Source organism: Balaenoptera acutorostrata, chromosome 11, assembly GCF_949987535.1.
Source record: "Balaenoptera acutorostrata chromosome 11, mBalAcu1.1, whole genome shotgun sequence".
Lineage (NCBI taxonomy): Eukaryota > Metazoa > Chordata > Mammalia > Artiodactyla > Balaenopteridae > Balaenoptera > Balaenoptera acutorostrata.
The window spans coordinates 7,668,702-7,692,621 of record NC_080074.1 but is presented as its reverse complement, the minus strand read 5'-3'; the positions used below and the strand labels follow the sequence as shown (position 1 = coordinate 7,692,621).

Genomic DNA, 23,920 nt, shown 5'->3' with positions numbered 1-23,920 from the left:
TCGTTGATTTCAGACATTGCCAACCTTGCTGATGAATTCAAGGATCACTTGGTACCTGACCCTGGCTGCCATTATGACCAACTGATTGAAATTAACCTCAGCGAGGTGAGGAAGGGAGTTGGTTCCAGGAGTTTCTGAGGGTGGGGGGTTCAGGCCCCGTCTGGGGACTTCTGGTGGGCCCTGGGGAGAGCCAGAGCAGGTCCCTGGCTGCACACCCAGCAGGGCTCTTGGACTTTTGGTTCCCCAGTGTCCCTGCAAACTGCTGACTGAATCAGTGGGGTGGGAGGGGCAGCAGGAAGGCTGTATGGCCAAGGGGAGAGTGGAGGTGGCTATGGCTGGTGATTCAGAAACGTTCAGTTGGCCCCCATCTCAGCTTTAGGAGAAGCCAGGATTTTGCCCTAGAGTTGTGAGAGTTCAGAGGGCAAAGCCCAAGATTCCCAAGCCTGAGCCTGGCACCCTGAGACCTGCAGGCCAGGGTGGTGTTTGGAAGGCCAGAGAAAGGGCGGTCTGGAGGAGGAGAAGCAGCAGAGCACAGCGGCCGAGGGTTTAGGCCCTGAAGCCAACCTGCATGAGTTCACATCTTGACTCTGCCGCTTAAGCCTGTGACCTTGGGCAAGTTACTCAAGCACTGTGGGCCTCACTTCATGGTGTGTGAAACCTGAGGCAGTCATGGGAACTGAATGAGCTAATCCATGTAATAACAGTTGCTGACATTTATTGAGTGCTTACTATGTGCCAGGCACTTGGTTAAGTGCTTCACGTTGATTGATAAGTATCGTCACATGTAAAGCATCTGGCCTTAAGATTCCAGAAGCACCGTAGTATGGGAGGTAACGGGCTTAGGAAGCTGGCAACCTTGATTCATCCCATGCCTCTGCTATCGCCGAGCTATGTGACCTTGGGCAAGGCAGGCGCTCTGCCGTCTGCAGGCTGGAGATGACGAGCCTTGCGGGCTTGGAGAGATCTCAGGAGCTGGGGCACATACGGTGCCTGTTGCTCGGGCGTTTCCTGGGTTGAGGTTTGAGCCGTGAGAACAGTAGTTGGCCTCCCAGGCCCACCGTGACTTGGTGAGCGGGAGCGAGGCCGCCTCTGAAGAAAGGCTGTCCACGCGCCAAGCTGGGTTCCCTCCCCGTGCCTTTTCTTCCTCAGCTGAAGCCGCACATCAATGGGCCCTTCACCCCCGACCTGGCTCACCCTGTGGCAGAAGTGGGCAGTGTGGCAGAGAAGGAGGGGTGGCCCCTGGACATCCGAGTAGGTGAGCCACCCCCGCCCCCCGCCTCAGGGCCAGCGGTCCACCCAGGGCTGTGGGCTGTCGCCTGTGCTTACCGCGGGGCCCTTCCTGAATGGACCAGGCACTTTCTGAAGTAGTTGTTTTTTTTCTTATGGCTTTTTAAAGAAATTACTTTTTCTTGGTATAAAAGAAATAGAGGGATTTCCTGGTGGTCCAGTGGTTAAGACTTCACCTTCCAGTGCAGAGGGTGCGGGTTCGATCCCTGGTTGGGGAGCTAAGATCCCACATGTCTTGCGGCCAAAAAAAACAAAACATAAAACAGAAGCAATATTGTAACAAATTCAGTAAAGACTTCAAAAATGGTTCACATGAAGAAAATCTTCATAGAGTCTGTCATACAGAGTGAAGTAAGTCAGAAAGAGAAAAACAAATACCGTATGCTAACACATATATATGGAACCTAAAAAAAAAAAAATAGAAAAAAAGAAAATCTTCAAAAAAAAAAAAGAAAAGAAATATATATCAGTGTAGAGAATATTGACAAATAAGAATTTTAAAACACCCCTAATCTCCACCCTCAGCCAGAACCAGCTCTAGAAGCTCTTTGACAGGAATACTGTATTTCTGTGTACATGCACATACTGATGTGTGTAATTTTCTGTTTTACAAACACTTCCTCTTACCAACCATGACGACTGATTTTACTTTACATGCTTTACATATACGGACACACTGGCATGGTATCTCTGTTGTCACAGTTCAGTGTAGCTGTGAAGCACATGAACCCAGGTGGCCTGGGTATGAATCTGACTCTGCCACTTCATAGCTGGGTGACTGTGAGCAAATCACTTCACCTCCTGTGCCTCAGTTCCCCAGGTGTAAAACGAGGGTGATACTGTACTTACCCGTTAAAATTGCTGGGAAGTGGGATGAGTTAATGTGTGGCAAGAGCTTTCGATGGTGCCTGGCATGAAGTGCTGTACAGTGTGTTCAGCCTTATGAGTTGAAGTGAATAAAAACAAATCTTTGGTAGCTTAAAATTAGAAAATAAATTGCTGAGCTGGTGAGAGAGACTGTCTGTAGACAGTGTGATGTCATCCAGTCTTTATTGACTTTTTGAATAACTGCGATAGACTTTCTTTTTTCTAATTTATTTATTTAATTAATTTACTTATTTGGCTGTGTTGGGTCTTTGTTGCTGCGTGTGGGCTTTCTCTAGTTGCGGCGAGCAGGGGCTACTCTTCGTTGCGGTGCGTGGGCTTCTCATTGCAGTGGCTTCTCTTATTGCGGAGCACGGGCTCTAGGCACGCAGGCCTTAGTAGCTGTGGTATGCGGGCTTCAGTAGTTGTGGCTCACGGGCTCTAGAGCGCAGGCTCAGTAGTTGTGGCGCATGGGCTTAGTTGCTTCGCGGCATATGGAATCTTCCCGGACCAGGGTTCGAACCCGTGTCCCCTGCGTTGGCAGGCGGATTCTTAGCCACTGTGCTACTAGGGAAGCCCACTATGATAGACTTTTTAAAAAGAATTCTTTTTCCCCTGATTATAAACCAACTAGAAAGCCAGAGAATCCTGCAAAGTATAAGAGAAGAAAATTGGCCTATAGGCCCTCCCCCAGCAGCAGTCATGTAAGTGTTTCAGTGTGGGCCTGCTAATGTGCATACACGTGCAGACTGTATTACTGTAAGAGAGGCTCGTACTGCTTCCACGCGTGTTCAGTGTCGTGTTCACTGGCCACATCTTCTTCCCTTAAATGGCTGGGTCAAGAGGAGCTTATCCTTTACTCTTAGACAGCTAGGTAGTTTGCTTCCAACATGTCTCTGTTGGAAGCAGAGTTGGTGAACTCTTGACCAGACCTGGATAGTTTGCGGTCAGGTGGAGAGCTCTGGTCACTCTCTCCTCCTGACTCCCGGCCTCACCACCCATGATGCACCAGGTCTGATCGGCAGCTGTACCAACTCCAGCTACGAGGACATGGGGCGCTCAGCTGCTGTGGCCAAACAGGCGCTGGCTCATGGACTCAAGTGCAAGTCCCAGTTCACCATCACTCCAGGCTCTGAGCAGATCCGCGCCACCATTGAGCGGGACGGCTACGTGAGTGCCCACACATCCCGCCCCTGGCTCCCCCACCCCACTGCTGAGTAGTGTGGCATCAGGGCAGAACAAACCGCAGCCTTGCAGGCAGGGGCTGGTACAGGTCCCAGGGTCTGCCCCAGGGTTCCCATCAGCTCTTCATCCCTCAGGCTGCTGAACTACCCTTTCCCATCAGCTGCCAGCCTGCCCCTGACAACTCCCTGTCCTCTGTCCCTGCTGCAGGCACAGATCCTGAGGGACGTGGGTGGCATCGTCCTGGCCAATGCCTGTGGCCCCTGCATTGGCCAGTGGGACAGGTGAGAAGCACGATTTTGATAGGATGGCCCTTTATGTCCTGGGGTACAGAGCCCCAGATGTTGAGGGGAGATGTCACGGAAGTGAAAACTCTTAGCCCAAGGCCTCTAGCTTTGGGGCTGTTGCACATTAGAAGACTTTTCCAGGAAGGACTGGAAAGTTGGGCTGGAAGTAAAGAGGAAGAGCCCCCAGCAGCACTGAGTGGCCACCTGGACAGGGCCTGGGGTGGCAGGAAGAAGCCCGGGGGGCCTCATCGTCATGCACACAGTGGTGACCTCTGATGCAGCCTCTTGAAAGGAAGCAGTGCCCGGGTCAGGAAACTCTGGCCTTGGTCTGGCCTCTGTCTTACGTGTGGTCTCAAGCAAACCTCAGTGATGCCTGAGGTTCCCTCTTGCTCTGTGTGTGTGAGTTCTGGGAGGAGGTGACCCTTTCAGGGTCTTTCCAGTTCCCCCTCCTCTGCCATGAGCTAGGCAGGATGGGCCAGGTGACAAGGCCAGACATCCCTAACTTTGTCCCCTCTGACCTGGCAGAAAGGACATCAAGAAGGGGGAGAAGAACACCATCGTCACCTCCTACAACAGGAACTTCACGGGCCGCAATGATGCGAACCCCGAGACCCATGCCTTCGTCACATCCCCTGAGGTGAGACTCTGCCAGGCCCGGCCCTAACCTGGGATGGCCTCTCGGGGCCCTGCTGCTGGCCGGTCAGGGGAGTAGGGGCACTGGGGAAGGCCGTCTGACCCTGCAGGGCTGCTGAGGGAGGCTTGGCATCGCAGGGCAAGGGATTGTCAGGGCAGAAACCAAGAGCCACAAACGTTGCCGGCCCCAGGCATCAAGCTCCCTTGCTGCCCCCTGCCTGGCTCCTCTCAGTCCCAGGAGTCTGAGGTCTCATGTAGCACAGTCGCGATCGCGAGCAGGAGCTTTAGAATCACCACCGGGGACAGAAGGCAGCCCTACCTCCACCCAGCCACATGGGCTTGACCTGTCACTCCCCTGCTCTGTGCCCCAGGGTCCTGTGGGCGGCGCCGGAGCCGCGCAGGAGGTGCTCGCGCTGTCCCTGAGCCGGGAGGGAGGCCGCGCTGTCACGATGAACGGCCACTGAGCCGCGTGCTCCGGGCACTTAGCGGTTGTCCGCACTTGGCCAGTCTTTCGTAACTTGGTTTTTTAAATGAGTGTTCCAGAAATACTTTTGTGAAGAAATGGCCCTTTCCATGTTTTCAGTGCCCATTAAGGAACATTTTTATTGCAGCCGCATTTCCGGCCTCTCTGGGTCCAGCGCTGACCCTGGCCGAGGGGGCTCTGAGGTCAGGCCCCAGTGTGGGTGGTAGAGGCCAGATTACCCTTGGGTTCATGAGTCCCCTGCGGGCCCAACGGCCCTGGTCCTAGGGAGATTCCTGCAGCTTCTGCCTCTGAGGGGAAGAGTGGTCTGTGGAGAATCTGGAAATTTCCTGGGCTCCATCTCAGTTTTGGTCTCTGCTGAGGTGGAGGAACAGGAGTGGAATTTGGTGCTAACTGACAAACTGGCCGCCTCCATTTCAGATTGTCACAGCCCTGGCCATTGCTGGCACCCTCAAGTTCAACCCAGATACTGACTTCTTGACGGGCAAGGATGGCAAGAAGTTCAAGCTGGAGGCTCCAGATGCAGATGAGCTTCCCCGAGCGGTGAGCAGGCACCTCCACTGCCACCTGTCCTGCACGCCCGCCCCGGCCTGGGCCTCAGGGCCGCTGTGCGGCTGAGACACTTCCTGCCCAGGAGGGACGCTCACTGTTTGTGAGAGTGAAGCGGCCGTGTTCACTGGGAGAGAGCGGCTTGGCGCTCGAGGGAGCTTGCCTTCCGTGAGCGCCTTTCCGAACGGGGGCTGAGGGGTTGACACCTAACGTGCCCTGTCCCCTGCTGCAGGATTTCGATCCCGGACAGGACACCTACCAGCACCCCCCTAAGGACAGCAGCGGGCAGCGGGTGGACGTGAGTCCCACCAGCCAGCGTCTGCAGCTCCTGGAGCCTTTTGACAAGTGGGACGGCAAAGACCTGGAGGACCTGCAAATCCTCATCAAGGTCAGCGGCGTGGGGACAGGGAGGGCACCCTCCCTTAATTGGTAGGAAGGGCCGTGAAACCACGCATTCTCCCATGGTCCCTGGTGGAGGACACGGTCAAGATTAGGGTGGAGGCAGGAAGGGAGGTTTGGCTGCAGAGGAGTGAGGGCATCTGTGTTCCCTCTTCCACTGCCCCGTGCCGGGCAGAACTGGGTCTGGCCAGCTGCTGTCTGAGGCCCTCAGCAATCCTGCTCCAGCTGGTGAGGGCCACCTCCAGTGGGTGTGGGTAGTGAATGCAGCACAGGGAGGGCAAGATGGGCACATGTGACCCTGCACAGCCAGGTCTCCACACGTCTGGCTTGACCAGACAAGCTCCGGAAGATGTCATTTCCTCTGTTCCCACAGTTGAGCATCGGGGGGTATGGCCTGTGTTTGGGAGCTGAGCAGACAAGCTCTTGTGGTACAGCCAGAGGCCTCAGACCCATGTTACACGTGCATTATGCTGTTAACTATGGGGTTTCCAGGCAGTGTCACAGCCAATATTAGGCCCATGTGGTAGATGAAACTGATCAGTGTCACTAGCCAGAACCCAGACACATCCCTAGGCTCCTCTCTGTGTCTGGCATGAGATCTGTAGCTGGTCTTCCAGCCTGGGCATCTCCTACCTGGGGGCCTAGGTCTAAAAGGCGAGTGAGCAGACATGCGTGTCCTCCATGTCCAGCCTCCTTTACCCCCTCTGAGGGGTGGGCGACAGCCTTGCCTGAGCCCTCTTGGCCAGAGTGGTGACGCCAAAACTGTAGACCCTGTGTCACAGCCTGACATCCTTCTCGTGTCCCCATCCCCGGGTCCCGCTGCCTGCCTCTAGAGGGCCTCTCCCTTCATCCGCCACTCACAGGCCCTGCCACGACCTCTGTTCTCTCTGCTCACCCACCCCAGGTCAAAGGGAAGTGTACCACTGACCACATCTCGGCTGCCGGCCCCTGGCTCAAGTTCCGTGGGCACCTGGACAACATCTCCAATAATCTGCTCATCGGTGCCGTCAACATCGAAAATGGCAAGGCCAACTCCGTGCGCAATGCCGTCACCCAGGAGTTTGGTCCCGTCCCTGACACCGCCCGCTGCTACAAGGTGGGTTGGTTGGGGGTAGGGATGGGGGTCCTCTGGCACCTCCTGGTGGCTGCGTGGGGCGGATGGGTGGTTCAGGGACAGGGGGAGTCCATACCAGTAGCTCTGTAGTCGAATAGTGTCCCAGTGCCACGGAGGCAGTCCCATGTCTGTCACCCCCACTGCCCTGGGTTCTCCCCAACACTGTGCCCCCCACTCACGCCTGCCTCCAGGCTGAGCCCTGATGGTGGGGGGGGGTCGCACCTTCCCAGGCCCACCGCGGACAGCCAGGGCCCGTGTCTCATCACATGTCTTCCCAGGGCCTGGTTTGGGCCGGATTCACCTCTAACTTCACCTGTCCTTGGGGAGCAGGTGAGGAGGGGACTCTCTAGCTCCTTGACCTGTGAGCCTTAGAAGCCCGATGACTGTGCAAGAGGTGGGCCAGTGCCCTCCTCTCGCTCATAAACTCGCTCCTTACTTTCCTGACAGGCACATGGCATCCGGTGGGTGGTGATCGGAGATGAGAACTACGGCGAGGGCTCGAGCCGGGAGCACGCGGCACTGGAGCCTCGCCACCTCGGGGGCCGGGCCATCATCACCAAGAGCTTCGCCAGGATCCATGGTGAGCCGGAGCCCCATCCCAGCCCCATCCACCTCCCCTCGCTGGCAGCCCAAGGTCACCCAACCTGCCAGTGGCCCCGTGGGGCCTGGAGCCACGTGCCTCGTTCCTAGGGCATGTCGGCAGCTCGTTTTTCCACCATCACCAGCCTCCAGCCTCTGCCCCTTCAGATTTGTGTGGATTCTAACACCCACAGCTTCCCATCGCCAGCATGTACTGGTCTTGCTTCCAAACTTGTAGCAGTTGAAATCCAGGGCACGTGGTCAAAGGATTGTCTCTGATTGTCAGAGGCCTCAGGAAACACAGGCACCAAAGCACACTTGCATAGGGCCCCACGTCACTGGGAGTGCGGCCAACTTGGTCCTCGTAGTGGATGCCCCAGGTTTGTCCCCATGTGGCAGGACTAGGGGTGTCTCTCCCAGAGCCTTAACTAGACTTGGTTGGTGAGGTTCCTCACAAAAGGAACCTGCCGCGTATGGACTGAGTGTGCCCTCTGCCTTCTAGAAACCAACCTGAAGAAGCAGGGTCTGCTGCCCCTCACCTTCGCTGACCCAGCCGACTACAACAAGATTCACCCTGTGGACAAGCTGACCATCCAGGGCCTGAAGGACTTTGCCCCTGGCAAGGTAGGGGACCAGGGAAGGAGGTGGACCAGCCAGCGCGTTTCCCCCAGGGCCCTCCGAAGAGGGGAGGGGAATGGAGGGGGCAGCCACCTTGGTCCCCTCCTTCTACACCTGGCCCCACCTGCACCTCCTCCCATGAACCTCTGTTCCAGCTTCTTAGAAGGGCCCCTAAATTATCCAGGTGACCCCCCCTAGAGAGGGAAGGAAATGCCTTCCCAGAGATGAGGGTAGAGCCAGCTCAGGCCCTCCTACTGTCCACTCACTAGCCCAGGCTTGGCACTCAGAGGCCAACAGCCCACGCCCGGCAAGACCCTCTTGGCCCCAGGAGTTAAGCCATCTAGGTCTTACCATGGCCACCGAGGCCCAGACCTGGCGTAGGATTTGGTTCACCTTGCTGGCCCCAAGGCCCCAGAGCAGTGACCCACTCTCCTGACCCTCTACCAGAACCGAGGGCCGTGTTCCCAAGAGCCAGTCCACCCACACCTGCCTCCCTCCTCCTCCTCCTCCTCACAGCCCCTGAAATGCATCATCAAGCACCCCAATGGGACCCAGGAGACCATCCTCCTGAACCACACCTTCAACGAGACCCAGATCGAGTGGTTCCGCGCCGGCAGTGCTCTGAACAGAATGAAGGAGCTGCAGCAGAAGTAAAGCCCTGCTCTGCCACCAGCGCCCGCCCGTCCTGCTCCTCGGACCCAGCTCCGGTGTCACGAGTGCAGTTTTGCGTCACCAGAACCGGATCTGATCCGATCCAGCTGTGGCTTCGCTCACCACCGAGATGGTGCGGGCAAGGCCTCCTGCCCTCTCTTCCCTCCGCCCATGGAGTGACCCACAGGTGGGGGTGGGGAGGTTCTTAAAACAACGAACGTATCAACCCCCCACCTTCCTGTTTTTAGTTTGATTCACGTCTTGAGCAGCTTTGTGCATCTGTATTTATTTTTAATGACAGACTCCCATCTAAAGTTTTTCTCCTGCATGATCATTTCACTGGTGGCTGAAGGGTTTGAAAGATCCTTTTGCTCTTCTAAGGAAAATAAGAATCCGGATTGAGTGAGTGTTCCTTTGTGAGTGGTGGTGTCTGTGCTGTTACCAACTCCAGCCTGTGGGGCGGGGGGGTCCTTCACAGCCAGAGTCAGTGGGCGCTGACAGCCACGCCACAGCCGGACCCATCACTAGACTTCCCGCTTTCCTTCCCGCCCCGCTTCTGCCTGCAGCCTCCCCTCCCCACGCCCACACATTCCCCAATGTAGTTTCCCCGATGGGCCGGGGCGGGGTGGGGTTGGCCCAAGATGCAGCCCCCACTTCCCCTGGGCATCAAGTTGCCTTTTAAATGCCCAGAGAGAGTCTGTTTTACAGACAGACCACCATGTCCAAGGTCACAGCTAGTCCATATGTGTACTGCTCCCTATTTTTTAGTACAGGGCGGCCGCAGGCACTGCTCTGCAACTGCTCCTCTCCCTGGAGCACCGTCCACTGGCACTACCCATACCTCCACGGCCCTGTGTCCACGTGAGCAGAAAGGCCAGGGCAGGAGGCAGGCTCCACGGAGATTCCTTCATCAGGACAAGACTCGCCTGACAGAAACATGGCGTCGGGTGGGTGCTACAAAACGATGTCCTGGTCCCGGCAAAAATTCCTGGCAGAAATGAGTGAAGGGACACAAGGACTCTGGCAAAGCCATTCTGCTGAGTAAATGATGATGGGGTGCTTGCCCTGGTGCCAGGATCTCGCATCACAAGCAGACAGACCCACAGGGTGTTTGTTCCTGGCGTGGCCAAGGTTGGAAAGTGACCGCTGGCCCGAGGCTTCCTGCTGTACTGCTGGTGGGGGAATAGCAACAGCAGGTCACCAGCTCTCACCCCTTTGGGCCAGCAAGATCCACAGCATCCACTTTGCTGACGGAGCTGGTCAGCTGAGTCCAGGCCGCCCCACCTTCCACATGCTGGTGGGAAGAAGATGGTTTTTCCCGTAAAGGTCAGACTGGTCAGCAACTGGCAGCTGCCCCAGGCCAGCCTCTTGCTCTCTGTGTTACATTACGGAGCCACCAAGCTCAGCTGGCCCAGAGCATAGCCTGAGGCGGCCTGGATCTCTCAAACCCCAAGTCCTGCCATTGAGTCATCTCCAGAAGTGATCTGGGGTGAGGAACTGTCCCAGCTGTGGCAACTCGGCAACCTTAGAACACTGAGACAAGGGTGGCTCTCCCAACCGATGCGGCCATCATTTATTAAATATCTTTGTTGTCACCGACAGGCGAAGTCCATGTGGACGGTGGGACTTAGCGGGGTAGGTCTGGGAGGAGGAGGGGAGGGGACAACCTGGCAGGGCACCGGCTGCTCCTCGGCATCTGCAGAACCACCTTCCCGAGGGCTGGGCAGGGTCCAGCGTCCAGCCCCAGTGCTAGCTGCTGGTCCACCAGGAGAGAAGGCCCAGGCCCGGCTCACTGATGGAGCCCTGCCAGGGGTAGAGAGAGAACAGGCATGTTTCATCTACCTTTGGAGCTGGAGCCAACCTGGACAGGAGGCAAAGGGGGCCCCTCCTTTTAGGCGCCCAGCACAGGCCAAAGGGAGGGTGGGGCACACCCCAGCCAGGAGGCTCTGGGGACATCCAGGAGCTGCACCAGTACTCCCAGCTGGTCCAGACTCCCCTCTCCTGCCCCAGCCTCTCCTGAGGCGTATAAGGAAAGTGCTGGTTTACCGAGGGTACAGCCCCTCACCCCTCACCCCCAGGCCTGGCCCACACAGGCACCAGCAGACCAGTCCTGGGCCTGGCTTCGGAGCCACTCGTAGTCTAGTTCTGCCAGAAAGGCCTAGTAACCTTGAGCCCCAGCCTCCAAACACACGCAGAGGGGAAGCCTTGGGCCACCCACAATCCTGACAAAGACACAGCTGCCCTAAAAGTGAACAACCTGGGGCCCACGTTATACCAGAAAACCCTATCAGCAGGCCCCTGAAATCCCACTTTTGTCATGTGTCGCTCAGTGTCTGGCTTCATGAGGGTAAAAGACAGAAGAGACCCAAGTCAGATGTGGCAGGTTGCAGCTTCCCTGTCACCTCAGGCCGTGTGGGTTTGTAGTGGGAGCAGCCCTGGGGGTCACCACCCCTCCCTTGGTTTCTTCCTCTCTCAGCCCCTTGACCCACAGCCTTGTTGTCCTGCTGGTGTCATCCCTCTCGTGGGCAGGGGTCTGACTCCCCTGCCCTCCCCAACAGCCATGGCAGCTTTACGACCTCGCTGCAAGAATTACTGCTGCCCTGGGCTTCCCTGGAGGCGCAGTGGTTAAGAATCCGCCTGCCAGTGCAGGGAACACGGGTTCGAGCCCTGATCCGGGAAGATCCCACATGCCGCGGAGCAACTAAGCCCGTGCACCACAACTACCGAGCCTGCGCTCTAGAGCCCACAAGCCCCAACTACTGAGCCCGTGTGCCACAACTACTGAAGCCCGCGTGCCTAGAGCCCGTGCTCTGCAACAGAAGCCACCGCACCACAACCAAGAGTAGCCCCCGCTCGCTGCAACTAGAGAAAGCACGCGCACAGCAACAAAGACCCGACGCAGCCAATAAAATAAATAAATAAATTTATAAGGAAAAAAAAAGAATTACCACTGCCCTGGCCTGCAGAAATGGGGCTCCCCAGGGAGAAGGGACTGCCCAAGACCCCACAACAGGGACCTGCACCCTGACCTGCTGGGTCCTCCCGCCCCGCGGTTCCCCGCAGTGTCCTCAGGACAGCTCACCACAAGCGTGTACGGAGCCTCCTTCTTTGGCAGCTCCTCGCTGGAAGAGGCGGCATCGGCCGAGCTGGGCCCGGTGGGGGACGTGTCCACAAAGCTCTCGTCCACCACCCGGAAGCGGATCTCCTCGCCGGTGTCCATGTACAGGTCGTGCGCTCCTTCCTCCGTCTCATACTCCCACACCCACACCTGCTCCGCCTCGTCGCTGGGCGGGGCGCAGGGTCAAGGCAAAAACCAGGCCACAGGGGAGTCCCGAGTGTTGGGGGGTCCTCCCACGGCACGCCCCAGGAAAATCCAATCCCAGGCTGAGATGCTTTGGGAAGTCACAGGAAAAGCAGGCCCAGCGCCGTGTGCGAGAGGCAAGGTCGGGCCGGCCCAGTGAGTGGCTGGATCTCCCCAGGCTGGGAACACGCACCCCGGGCAGGCACCATGGGACATCAGAGCAGGAAGGAGGCTCCAGAGCACAGCGCGAGCTCCGCCTCAACATGGAATGACCACAGCCCCTCGGTGCCTGGGGTCTGACTCTGCCCATGTGTCCTCTCAGAGGCCGACTGCCAAGTGCAAACCTCAGCTCCACCACCCACCAGGGGCCAGGCCCAAGCTCTCAGTGCCTCAGGGTCCCCATCTGTAAAACACATTACAGTAAGGCCTGCGCCCCAGGGCTGCGGTGGGGAGGCAATAAACCAGCACACGTGGAAAGTGCTTTCCACAGGACCCTCAGGTCGGCCCGAGTGCTCGCTGAAGCTGGCCAGTGTTCTCCGCATAGTGCAATTCCACATCCCTCTCCGTGCCTCAGGACACTCTTGACAGCAGGCAGCCCAAGGACTTGCCCAGTTTCCAAGAGGACACGACAGGATGGGAGGTCACCAGGCTGAGGGACAGGCCAGCCTGGGCCAGGTTTTCTGACAAGTTCCAGAGCCACACACAGACCCTGCCCCCTGCCCTGCACACGCGCACACGCACCCTGGCTCCCTACTGCCGGCTCTGCTGGATGGCCCCCCTCCAATCAGCAGAGCCCACACCGAAGAGACATGCTGCCCTCTAGTGGCAGCCCCACAGATGGGTCCTGCCCCTCTGCGCCAGGTCCCATGCTGGGCATTGCGGGTACAGTCGGGACAAGATGGGGTCCCTCCTGGTGAGCGGTCTCGGTGAGCACCCACAGAAACAGCAACCCCAGTGCAGCAGGCAAGGGCCGGGACAGGGACAATGGGGGAGCCAGCAAAGGGAATCTTCAACCAGCCTAGGGTCCACAGAGCCAAGCCCTCAAATGTTAGCTGAAGGGGGGAGGTGGGCCAGTCAGGCGGGCCTCTAGAGGGAGGTGACCTTTGAGATGACTCCTGGAGGGACAACCTAAGCGAAGTCAGCTGGAACCAGGCCTGACAGTCCAGATGGAGGCGCAGGTGTGCCGACGCCACGGTCAGTGTGAGAAGCACAGGCAGGTCAGTGCTTCTAGAGCAAAATGCAAGCTGGAGGGGTGGGCAGAGGCCAGCAGCATCAGGTCACAGGACCCAAGGCCACCTCGAAGAGTGAGGACCTTCCTTTGGAGAGGCCCGAGCTCCTCCATGACCCACTCTAACCTTGGGAGGATACAACTTGGCCGGCTGCTGCAGCGACTCTGGAGGGATGAGAATATCATCGAAGAACCCTAGAGAGACTGGAAGACACGCAGGTGACAGCATGAGACGGGGCTCAGGATGGACAAGCAAGCCCTTACCCTGTGCTGCCCATGGAACCCTGGGCCCCGTCCCCACCCCGGAGCCCCACGCCTCTGCCACAGCCTGAGCAGCCACCCAAACCCGAGGTGGACACTGCACAACAGGGACCGGCGGATGCTGAGGGCCCCGAGTCACCTCTGCCAGCTCCAGTGCCTGCCCTGAGGTCCTGACTCACGGCCTCCCAGTGAAGGCCCCCAGCTGGCCGAGGTCCTCACACTTACAGCATGGGGGGCTGAGTATCCCCCTTGCGCACAAGCTGCTCGGACAGCTCAGGAAGGTTCTCTCTCCCTATGTGACCCCTCCCCTGACCACGCGGCCCAGCACAGAAGCTAAAGGGAGGAGGGCTAGCCCCGCCATCTGCCCCCAGCGTGCTCCTGGGTCTCATGTGAGGACTCAGGGCCAACATTACCGTGCACTCCCTCCGGGCTGCAGCCTTTGATCTTTCCAATCAGAATCTCGTCCAGGAACGGATGGAACACCACATAGCGAAAGTGAACTGGAAATGAAGAAAGCACGTCGGTGATGAGCAGGTCATGAGGAAGGGCTGCTCCAACTGGGGTGGCCCGTGCTTTCCAGTGTCCGCACTCACTCACTGGCATGCTGACCCCGTGGCGGCACCAGGAAGCCACACAGCAGCCCACGCCAGGCGTCCGTGGGCCTAGACCTGTTAGCTAAGCCGGAGGAACCCTCGGCCCCGTCCCCGGCGAGGCCACAACTTGGCCCCCGTAAGAGGCCGGCAGCACTGGCCCTGGAACTGAGGCTGTTCCCAAATCCATCAGTCACACCTGAGCTCAGATTCTGGGCCAGCAATGACTCCAAAGTCAATTCCAGCCTTCCTCCAGGCTCTCTCCTTTACTTATTTATTTATTTTTACAATTACCGGGCTGCTGTTCTTTTTTTCTTTTTTTAAAAAATTTATTTTTATTTTTGGCTGCGTTGGGTTCTCGTTGCTGCTCGCGGGCTTTCCCCAGTTGTGGTGAGCGGGGGCTACTCTTCATTGCGGTGTGCAGGCTTCTCATTGTGGTGGCTTCTCTTGTTGTGGAGCACGGGCTCTAGGCATGCGGGCTTCAACAGTTGTGGCTCATAGGCTCAGTAGTTGTGGCTTGTGGGCTCTAGAGCACAGGCTCAGTAGTTGTGGCGCATGGGCTTAGTTGCTCCGTGGCATGTGGGATCTTCCCGGACCAGGGCTCGAACCCATGTCCCCTGCGTTGGCAGGCGGATTCATAACCACTGTGCCACCAGGGAAGCCCAGGCTCTCTCCTTTAAATTCTAACAAGGGCAGAAGCAACTGGCAAAGAGAACCAGGTTTGGAAACAAGTTCCCCCATCTCTCGCTGATTGGCAAAGTTTGCCCCAGGCATAGCTCTGACCTGGAACAGGATGCTAAAAATGCTCTGGAATTTGGGGTGGGGGAGGAGCCAATAAACCAGCAAAAATGCCTCTGTGGGTTCTCAGGTCCTGTCCTACGTGGTCCCTACTCACCTGACCCCAAGAAAAGTATCAGGTAAGGTCTGTGCCCACATCACAGACTCTGACTCCACAGCCTGACAGAAGCCATCACTCCATCACTGCTGCCCCTTGCTGAGCGCCCCAAAGGGGGTGTCCACTGAGCCCCAAAGGTGGTGTCTAGGGCCTGAATTCCGCCAGGGCTAGTAAATAACCATAACGCTGCCCCCTGGCAGTCGCCCAGTGCCCATCGCAATCCACCTGTGTCAGATGTCATGCTTCCCTGGTGTAAGCATGAGCAAGTGGCTCAGAGAGGCTGAGTTACCTGCTCACAGTCACACAGCTGTTCTGCCAAGGGGAGACCCCAAGTCTTTCTGAACCATGAGACAGGACCACTGGGTTGAATCTGCCTTCCTCAGAAAGGTTTAATCCCCAAACAGGCTTCTGCTACCAGTGCCCTCAGCTGCCTGGTCTGGCAGCCTCACCCCAAGGACAGCAGGGTCCACCTGGCCCCCAGCTCCCCACCAGGCTGCTTCCCCATGGCTCCACCAGGCAGGAAAGCGTGGGAAAAGGAGAGGAGGCAGCTGGTGCCCCCTCCCTCCCTGGGAGGAGACAAACACAAGCCGTCTGCGCCTTCTCAAGATGGGAGAGCCGCATGCTGACCTCGGAGAGAGCAGATGAGGGCAGATGTCACTTACGCACAGGATGGAAAAATCCTGTCCCCTGTATGACCCAACGTCAGTTCATTTTAATAAATCCCCACGGAGCCTCTGCCAGGTCTGTGCCAGGCCCGATTTGGGCACTGGGCTTGCAGGGGCAGGACGACACATGATCCTGTGCCCAGGGAGCTCAAGGCTGGAACAATTACATCCAGAAGCAAATGGTGAGCCACCCAGGTGTCCGACAACAGATGAATGTATAAACAAAATGTGATATATACATACAATGGAAGATTATTCAGCCTCAAAAAGGAATAAAGTACTGACACATGCAACAACATGGAAGAACCTTGAGGATATTATGCTACATGAAATAAGCCAATCACAAAAGGCCACGTATTTTATGATTCTATTCATATGAAACGTCCAGAATAGGCAAATCCAGAGACAGAAAGTAGATTAATGGTTGTCAGGGGCTGGCGGAGCGGGGAGTAACTGCTAATGAGTATGGTGTTTCTTCTGGGGGTGATGAAAATGTTCTGGAATTAGACAGTGGTGATAGTCACACAGCCTGGTGAATATACTAAAAGCCACTGTACTGTATGCTTTAAAAGGGTGAATTTCATAGTATGTGAATTATATCTCAATTGAAAAACAAAAAGGAAGGAACTTCCCTGGCAGTCCAGTGGTTAAGACTCCGTGCTTCCACTGCAGGGGGCACACGTTCGATCTCTGGCCGGGGAACTAAGATCCCACATGCCACATGGCCAAAAAAATTAATAAGTAAAATAAAATAGGGCTTCCCTGGTGGCGCAGCGGTTGAGACTCTGCCTGCCAATGCAGGGGACACGGGTTCGAGCCCTAGTCTGGGAAGATTCCACATGCCGTGGAGCAACTAGGCCCGTGAGCCACAACTACTGAGCCTGCGCGTCCGGAGCTTGTGCTCCGCAACAAGAGAGGCCGCAACAGTGAGAGGCCCGCGCGCCGCGATGAAGAGTGGCCCCCGCTTGCCGCAACTAGAGAAAGCCTTCGCACAGAAATGAAGACTCAACACAGCCAAAAATTAAAAAATACAAATAAATAAATTAATTAAATTAAAAAAAATTATTAAAAAAAAAAAAATAGGAGGCCACAGACCAGCTGGAGGGTCAGCTGGGATGGTGCTATGTTGCGGGCCACCTCCCAAGACCCCCATCTGAAGTTCTAGGGATGTTTAGCCTGCAGGTGGGAAGACTGGAAAGTCAAAAAGGATGGGTCTGAAGGACCAGTAAGAAGAGGAGGACCCGTTCTTAGTTGTAGGCTCGAGGAAACCTTGTCCCAGGATAAGTAGGGCTGCCTCAGGATACGGTGAGTTTCAACAAAGGACAAATACCATGATTCCACTCACATGAGGTACGTGGAGTAGTCAAATTCATAGAGACAGAAAGTAGAATGGTGGTGGACAGGGGCTGGGGGGTGGGGGATGGGGAACTGTTGTTTAGTGGAGACAGAGATTCAGTTTCAGAAGACAACAAAGGGACTTACCTGGTGGCACAGTGGTTAAGAATCTGCCTGCCAATGTAGGGCATACGGGTTCCATCCCTGGTCTGGGAAGATCCCACATGCTGTGGAGCAACTAAGCCCGTGCACCACAGCTACTGAGCCTGCGCTCTAGAGCCCGCGAAGCCACAACTACTGAGCCTGTGTGCTGCAGCTACTGAGCCTGTGCTTTAGAGCCCACGTGCCACAACTACTGAAGCCCACGATCCACAACAAGCGAAGCCACTGCAATGAAAAGCCCGCACACGGCAACGAAGAGTAGCCCCTGCTCACCGCAACTAGAGGAAGCCCGCACGCAGCAACGAAGACCCAACACAGCCAAAAATAAATAAATAAAAAATAAATAAATAAAAATAAATAAATAAATAAAATAAAAATTTAAAAAATAATAAGTTTAAAAAAAAAGAAGACAATAAAGTTCTGGAGATGGATGGTGGTGATGGCCACACAACAATGTAAATGCACTGAATGCCACCGAACTATACACTAAAAATGGTAAATTTTATGTTATATGTGTTTTATCACAACTTAAAAAACAAGGGAAAAAAGCAAAGCAAACGGTGGGCACAAAAACAGGCTGCTCCAGAGCCCAGAGGGGGGCCCCAGTTCAGCCAGAGGCGGGGGCAGGAGGCAGGTCCAGCCGGCCTGGCGGGCATGGAGAACACAGGGCTGGTGCCAAGGAAAGGTACCCTAAGTGACAAGGGATAAGGCTGGCCAGTCGGGGCCAGTGTTACCAGTCACAAAGGCTAAGATGTCGTGAGCGCCCGCTATGTGCCAGGCACCGGACCAAAGGCCTCCCGTGGTTTTTCTCGTTTATTCCTTGCAAGGGCTGTGTGAGGCGGGTACTGTTATCATTACACCATTTTTCCAGAAGTGAGTCTCAGAGAGACAGGTAAAGTAATCTGGCCTGGGTAGAAGGAGAAATAGAAAGAAGTAGAAGGCAACTGGCAAGTGAATACTCCTCTAAGCGAAGGCAGAGGCCCGGTGCGGAGCCCCGCTCGGCACACCCTTGGCCACAGCCCTGGCGAGGCAGTGGCGGGAGGGGGGGCCTGGGCTCGTGCTCAGCCTCGAAGCCTGGCCACCGATCCCCACCACAGACCAACAACTCGCCCTGCGCGATGCTCGACGGGCCCTGAGGGTCCTTGTAGCCGCGAGTGTTAACCCCATTTTACAGATGAGGAAAGTGTGGCTGAGGAAGGTAGTCACCGGCCTGAGGTCCCCACGCAGGGGGCCAGAGCCAGGATTCAACTCCGGGTCTGTGTGACAGGCCTAACCCTGGGCTCTACTCCTGTACCTCGTTCCCAAGAACGCAGGGGATCCAGGGTGAAGCGGGGTGGATAAGAAAACCAGCAGTGAAGTCCTACACCAAGCAGCAGACACAACCAAATGAATGGACAGAATTTCCTCATATTTAACTTTTTTCTCTGAGTTTTTCTCGAAGTTCTGGCCCCCTGACCACTTGTCTCCTGGACAGCAAGGCCCCTGTCCCACAACAGAGACTGGCCTCAGAGCCCTCGTGGCCCTGTGTCCACATCACCCGCTGGTCTTCCTGCTAACGAAACCGTCCTGGTCCCCACACGCAGCTCTCCAGAGCTCAACGGCATCCGTGAGAACTAATTAAGTCTCTGGATTCCTGGACATACACACCAGGCAGCCTCACGGCACATTCTGGACCGCTCAGACATCTCTGTGCCGAGGCTGACCCCCCCAGTACGGGCCGGGGCAGGGCTCCTGAAACGCGGCCTCGTGTGAGAATCCGTGCAGGCCCCTCCCCAGAGATTCTGACTCAGAGGGTCTGGGGCAGGCGGGCGAGCGCCCAGCGGACCGCGAGAGGCATGCCTACACCCTGACTAGCCCCGAACCACCTCAGTGGCGCCCCTGCCCTCTGCTTCTGATCTGGTTTGTCCAGGTAGGGGAGAGAAGAACACCCCGCTTCCTCCCTGAGCCCTCTCCTCAAGGTGACCCGCCCTCTACTCCTCCCTCCCATCCAGGGTGCACATCCCTTGCCAATGTGACCGCAGCGCCTCCCATCCAGAGGAAGCCCTTCTCCATCCCTTGACTCTGGCCTCGGCCATGTGACCTGCTCTGGCCAATGGGATATAAGCAGAGGCCTGAAAAGCACCTGTGCTTTGGTGCCCAGTCTACCTACTGAAAGAGGACACCACACCAAGCAGAGATGTGAAACCCAGCCGAAGCCCCCCATCCAACCAGTCTGCCAACCACCAGACGCATGAGACCACCCTATACCATCCAGCCCTGGCCAAGCCAGCCCAGAAGACCACCACCAAGCTGACCCACAGAATCAGAGAAACAATTCAAATCGATGAGCCGTCAAGCACTCGCTCTGTGCCAAGGTCCTGTCCTGAGAGCTTTGCACATATTAACTTAGTAATTCTCACAACAATAAAGTCTACTGTTAAAAAATAAAAAAATAAAGTCTGTTAACTGCATCTTACTGAAGAGGAAACAGAGGCACAGAGAAGTTACATGTTCCGCTCAGGACACACAGCAAATAAGTAGCAGAGTTGGGATTTAAACCTAGAGGCCACACTTTTAACCATTATGTCTTGGTGTCCCTCAAAGTCTCCCACCCCCAACCATCCACCTCCCCAAGAGGGGCAGCTGTGCTCCCCTCCGCTCTCCCCACTTTTAAGCTAGCAATGCCTACTCCAATTGTCTTCCACTATCTGTCCACCCCCCCTACCTGAGCAGCCTGAGAGCCAGGCAGAGCAGGGCTCATATAACACACAAGACCAAAGGGGACACAGACACACAGCCACAATCTCAGAGCTGGAGAAGCCTTGAGAATCACCTTGTCTACCTCCCCTTCTTATAGACAGGAAACCGAGGCCCAGAAAGGGGAAGATTCTGCCCATGATCACCCAGTAAATTCCTGGCAGAGTCAGGACTAGGCCCCAGGTCTCCCAACACCCTGACCAGGACTCCCCCTACAGAAAACTGAGCCCCAAGAAACCCAATGCCCAGAAGGAGGGCACCCACCTTTAGTGTGTGATGCACCGTCCCCCGGGAACACATAGGCGTCCTCCAGCTTGGTGATGTCAAACAGACAGATGCAGAGTCCCACGTTGTACACGACCTGTGGGCATCCGTGTACACAGCCAGTGACCTCGAGGCCCAGCTCCCTGCGCAGTCTCTCCTGAGATCCACCCCCGCCCCCCCACACCCCCCCACCGGGCAGGTATGATTATCCCCGTTTTATAGCTGGAAATGCGTTGGGGCACTGCCTGAGGAAAGGAACTCGGGGAGGATGCTGAGCTCTGGAAAGAACAAGGTCTTTGGTGACATGACAGATGCAGGTTACAATGCCAGCTCCACCACTCCCTGTGTGACCTCCAAGGTCACTTCTCTGAGCCTCAGTTTCCCCATCTGCAAAAATGGACATACCAGGCTGTGGGGTTGTTAAATCAAGAGAACAGCTGCGAAGCACCTAGCTCAGTAGCCGGCTCACCTGCTAGAAATAACAATCACCAATCAAGGATCATTATCATTACTAATAAGCATCAGTGGTGGGGAACCCCTGGTTAAACCTACACTTTCCAAGGCCCCAGTTCCATACTAGAGCTCACAGTTTAAAGTGTCAGACCACAGCTAATCGCTGTTCTGCTCACAAAGTCTCGGACACACAGATGTGGCCACAGGGACTGAGGCTGGCAGAGTGACACATGGGAGGCCCTGAAACTGGGCAGAGAACAGGCAGAGGACATCCCATGACCCATCTCCACTCCATGAGCTGCAAAGGACTAGCCGCTTGGTGTCTGTTTATCTGACACCGGCGTCATCACCTCCCAATTAGAGACCTTGCACGACTGTTCAAGGATTAGCAAGAAGCTCAGAGAATTCAGAGTCCTGGCCAGACCTCAGGGCAATGAGGCAGAGTCGGCTGGTTTTGGAAGCACAAGGAGATGTGTACCCTTGGCTGGACCTTGGACCTCTTCTGTGTGGCCTCCTCTCAAATGACTCAACGATTCAAATACAGAAATACTTGTCTGGGAATTCCCTGGCAGTCCAGCTCTTTCACTGCTGAGGGCCCGGGTTCGATCCCTGGTCAGGGAACTAAAATCCTGCAACCCTCGCAGCGTGGCCAAAAAAAAAAAAAAGAAATACTTGTCTGAACAGGTCAGAGAAGGACCTGCATCACAAAAGGACTACATTCCCTTCTTGTAATTTTCACACCTTTTCTCTTTGTCCTTTAGAGGCCCCCTTCTCCCTTTACCTCACAAAGTAATCAGACACCATCCACTAAGGACTCCATGAGTTCTCTCCACCAACAACAACTCCCCAGGTCTGTACACTCCACCTTCTGTGATTTCAGCCTCTATGGAAGGGACCTGCCTCCTGCCTACAGCCAGCCAATCTTCCTCCGGCTCTCTCCTTCTCAGCCTACTACCTCCAGCTGTTATACAGATGAAGACCATTATTCGATGAAGTCCTGCAGGCCCTGTATGACCTGGCTCCCACCACTTTCCAGCCTGATCTCTCCTCTCTCCATCTGCCCAGGCCACACCAGCCCCTCCATGCCATGATAGGTGCAATATTCCCTCCTGCCACAGGGCCTTTGCACATGCTGTTTCTGCTTCCTGCACAGCTCTACTCTCTGCCCAGAACCTCCCCCCTCAAAAAAAACAAATCCCCTATGTTAGTTCTTCCTCACCACCAGATCTCAGCTCAAGCACCACCTCCCTAGCAAACCCTCTTGTCTCCCTCATTGTAGGTGAAGTTCCTTCATTCCACCGGCTTGTGAACACCTGTTCTCATAACATTTACCTCAACTTCTCATCACACACTCAACTGTGGGAGTCTCTCATCCATATCAGCTTTCCCCACCACACTACAGAGCAGAAACTTGTCTGTTTTATTCATTTAATAAACAATTATGGAACATCTACTCTGTGCCAGACTCTGGCTAAATATGGGAGATACCGTGGGGAAGAAGACAACAGTCACTTGCCCTCATGGAGAGGGAAAGAGAAAAACAGTAACCAAGTAAACAAATAAGAAAAGAGTGGTAAGTGCTAAGAAGGAAAGAGTGATATGGCACAGAATAACTGCAGAGGCAGGGCTGCTTCAGAAAAGGCCATGGGAAGGCCTCTGAGGACCCAGCACTAAGGCATGCTAGCCTGGCACATAAAAGGTGCACAAACATTTTTTTGCAGGAATGAATGGATAAACCTCCTTACAGCTAAACTACCATCCATCTTCACAGAAGCAATGCATGGTTGGACAGCAATTATTATTTCCATTTTACAAATGGAAACTGAGGCCCAGAGGGGGTAAAGGACTCGCCCTAGATTGCAAAGTAATTTGGAAGTGGGGACACCAGCAATTCCCAGTTACAAGACCTTTTTCAAACCCAGTTTTTCTTTTGATTCCTGCCAACATCCTAGTGGGTTAAGGATTACCCCCATCCCATGCACAGGCTTAGAAACCGAATTCTGAGACGTTAAGCTATTTGCCTAACTCCAAGGCTCGGCATGGCCAGGCCGGCAGTGGGCGGGTAGGCAGTGCTGGGCCCTCCCGTGCCAAGGCCTGCCCGCGACCCCGTGTACCCAGTACCTTGTTGGCCAACTTCTTGTTCAACTCCTCGGCAATGGAGTCGTTGAGCTTCCTCTCAAACTGCCACGGGGGGATCCGCACGGTGTCTACCATCTCCACCAGGACGAACATCCCGGCCTGCGAGGGGGGCTCTGGGAACGGGTGGGCCAGTCACGCACCGGGGCCTGGGGGGGTGGGGATCCCCGAGCCCGCTCCGTCCCGTCCCAATAGCTGCGACCCGCCCCCAGGCCAGAAATGGGGCTGCACCGTAGGGGTGCCCCGAGCGGGGCGTGCTCCGCTACTACAAAGAGAGGAAAATGAGGCTCAGCCGCAGGGTCTCGGGGTCGAGGGGGAGGGGTGCGCGGCCAGCCACACACAGCCCTCGCCAAGCGCCACGCACCGCAAACCCACACGCAGCCGGCGCCAGCAAGACTTTGGGCGAGATTCCGAATCCGGTAGCTTCCGGAGGACCGACCAATAAGAATCCTCGGCCCGCCCCCCGACGCGGGGCGGAGCTGCCTACCAGCTCATGCGCGGGGCGGGGCGGGGCGGGGGAGGGGCCTGGGGGTGGGGTGGGGCGGGGCCTTCCCTGCCGCAGGCGCAGCTGTCAACCCTCGGACAACGCTCTCAGGTTGCTAGGCGACCTCGGTGCAATCCAGTCATCTCTCGCCCAGCCGGTAAGTACTCTCCTTGCTGGCCTCGGGCCGTCCTGTGCGCTGCAGCCAGAGTGATCAAACGCAAACACAATATGCTTAGACCCTACAGTACTCTGGAAACGGAGAGAATTGACTGGTGGGACCTTTCTCGGATGATAGAAATGTTCTGTATCTTCTTTTAGCGGCTGGTTACAGAGATGTATATAATTGTATATATTTGTATATAATTGTCAAAACCCATCCAGCTCAACACTTAAGATCTTTGCATTTAATTGTAGGCAGATTACATCTCAGCTGAAAAGTGATAATATATTGGGACAAACAAAACAAAGCAAAAACCTCAGTGAGGGGACTTCCCTGGTGGCGCAGTGGTTAAGAATCCACCTGCCAAAGCAGGGCACACGGGTTCGAGCCCTTGTCCACATGCCGCAGAGCAACTAAGCCCGTGTGCCACAACTACTGAGCCTGCACTCTGGAGCCCGCGTGCCACAACTACTGAGCCCGCGTGCCACAACTACTGAAGCCCGCGCGCCTAGAGCCCGTGCTCCGCAACAAGAGAAGCCACCGCAATGAGAAGCCCGTGCACCACAACGAAGAGTAGCCCCCGCTCTCCGCAACTAGAGAAAGCCC

The 23,920-nt window shown here is 55.9% G+C and overlaps 2 protein-coding genes across 3 annotated transcripts in view; one reads left to right on the top strand and one right to left on the bottom strand.

Annotated features, from left to right (window-relative positions):
* Nucleotides 1–9,055, top strand: part of ACO2 (aconitase 2) — a 53,301-nt gene extending 44,246 nt beyond the window's left edge. Inside the window, exons 9-19 of the mRNA XM_007189116.2 lie at nucleotides 14–105; nucleotides 1,150–1,255; nucleotides 3,164–3,321; nucleotides 3,544–3,617; nucleotides 4,146–4,257; nucleotides 5,155–5,277; nucleotides 5,516–5,671; nucleotides 6,587–6,778; nucleotides 7,244–7,376; nucleotides 7,878–7,999; nucleotides 8,510–9,055. Of these exons, the coding sequence (XP_007189178.2) occupies nucleotides 14–105; nucleotides 1,150–1,255; nucleotides 3,164–3,321; nucleotides 3,544–3,617; nucleotides 4,146–4,257; nucleotides 5,155–5,277; nucleotides 5,516–5,671; nucleotides 6,587–6,778; nucleotides 7,244–7,376; nucleotides 7,878–7,999; nucleotides 8,510–8,647 (1,406 nt within the window). The 3' untranslated portion in view covers nucleotides 8,648–9,055. The remainder of the gene's footprint in view (nucleotides 1–13; nucleotides 106–1,149; nucleotides 1,256–3,163; nucleotides 3,322–3,543; nucleotides 3,618–4,145; nucleotides 4,258–5,154; nucleotides 5,278–5,515; nucleotides 5,672–6,586; nucleotides 6,779–7,243; nucleotides 7,377–7,877; nucleotides 8,000–8,509) is intronic.
* Nucleotides 9,056–10,189: 1,134 nt separating this feature from the next.
* POLR3H (RNA polymerase III subunit H) lies at nucleotides 10,190–23,104 on the bottom strand. Of its 2 annotated transcripts, none has more exons than XM_007189118.2 (7): nucleotides 23,035–23,104; nucleotides 22,656–22,786; nucleotides 20,082–20,178; nucleotides 13,848–13,934; nucleotides 13,314–13,377; nucleotides 11,727–11,928; nucleotides 10,190–10,447 (listed from the first exon to the last, which is right to left on the bottom strand). In XM_007189118.2, exons 2-7 carry the CDS (start codon nucleotides 22,764–22,766, stop codon nucleotides 10,394–10,396), a joined length of 615 nt encoding a protein of 204 aa, XP_007189180.1. In that variant the 5' UTR covers nucleotides 22,767–22,786; nucleotides 23,035–23,104; the 3' UTR covers nucleotides 10,190–10,393. The 2 variants fall into 2 exon arrangements, with proteins under 2 accessions (XP_007189180.1, XP_007189181.1); XM_007189119.2 differs by having other exon boundaries at nucleotides 22,902–23,079.
* Between the last annotated feature and the right edge of the window lie 816 nt (nucleotides 23,105–23,920).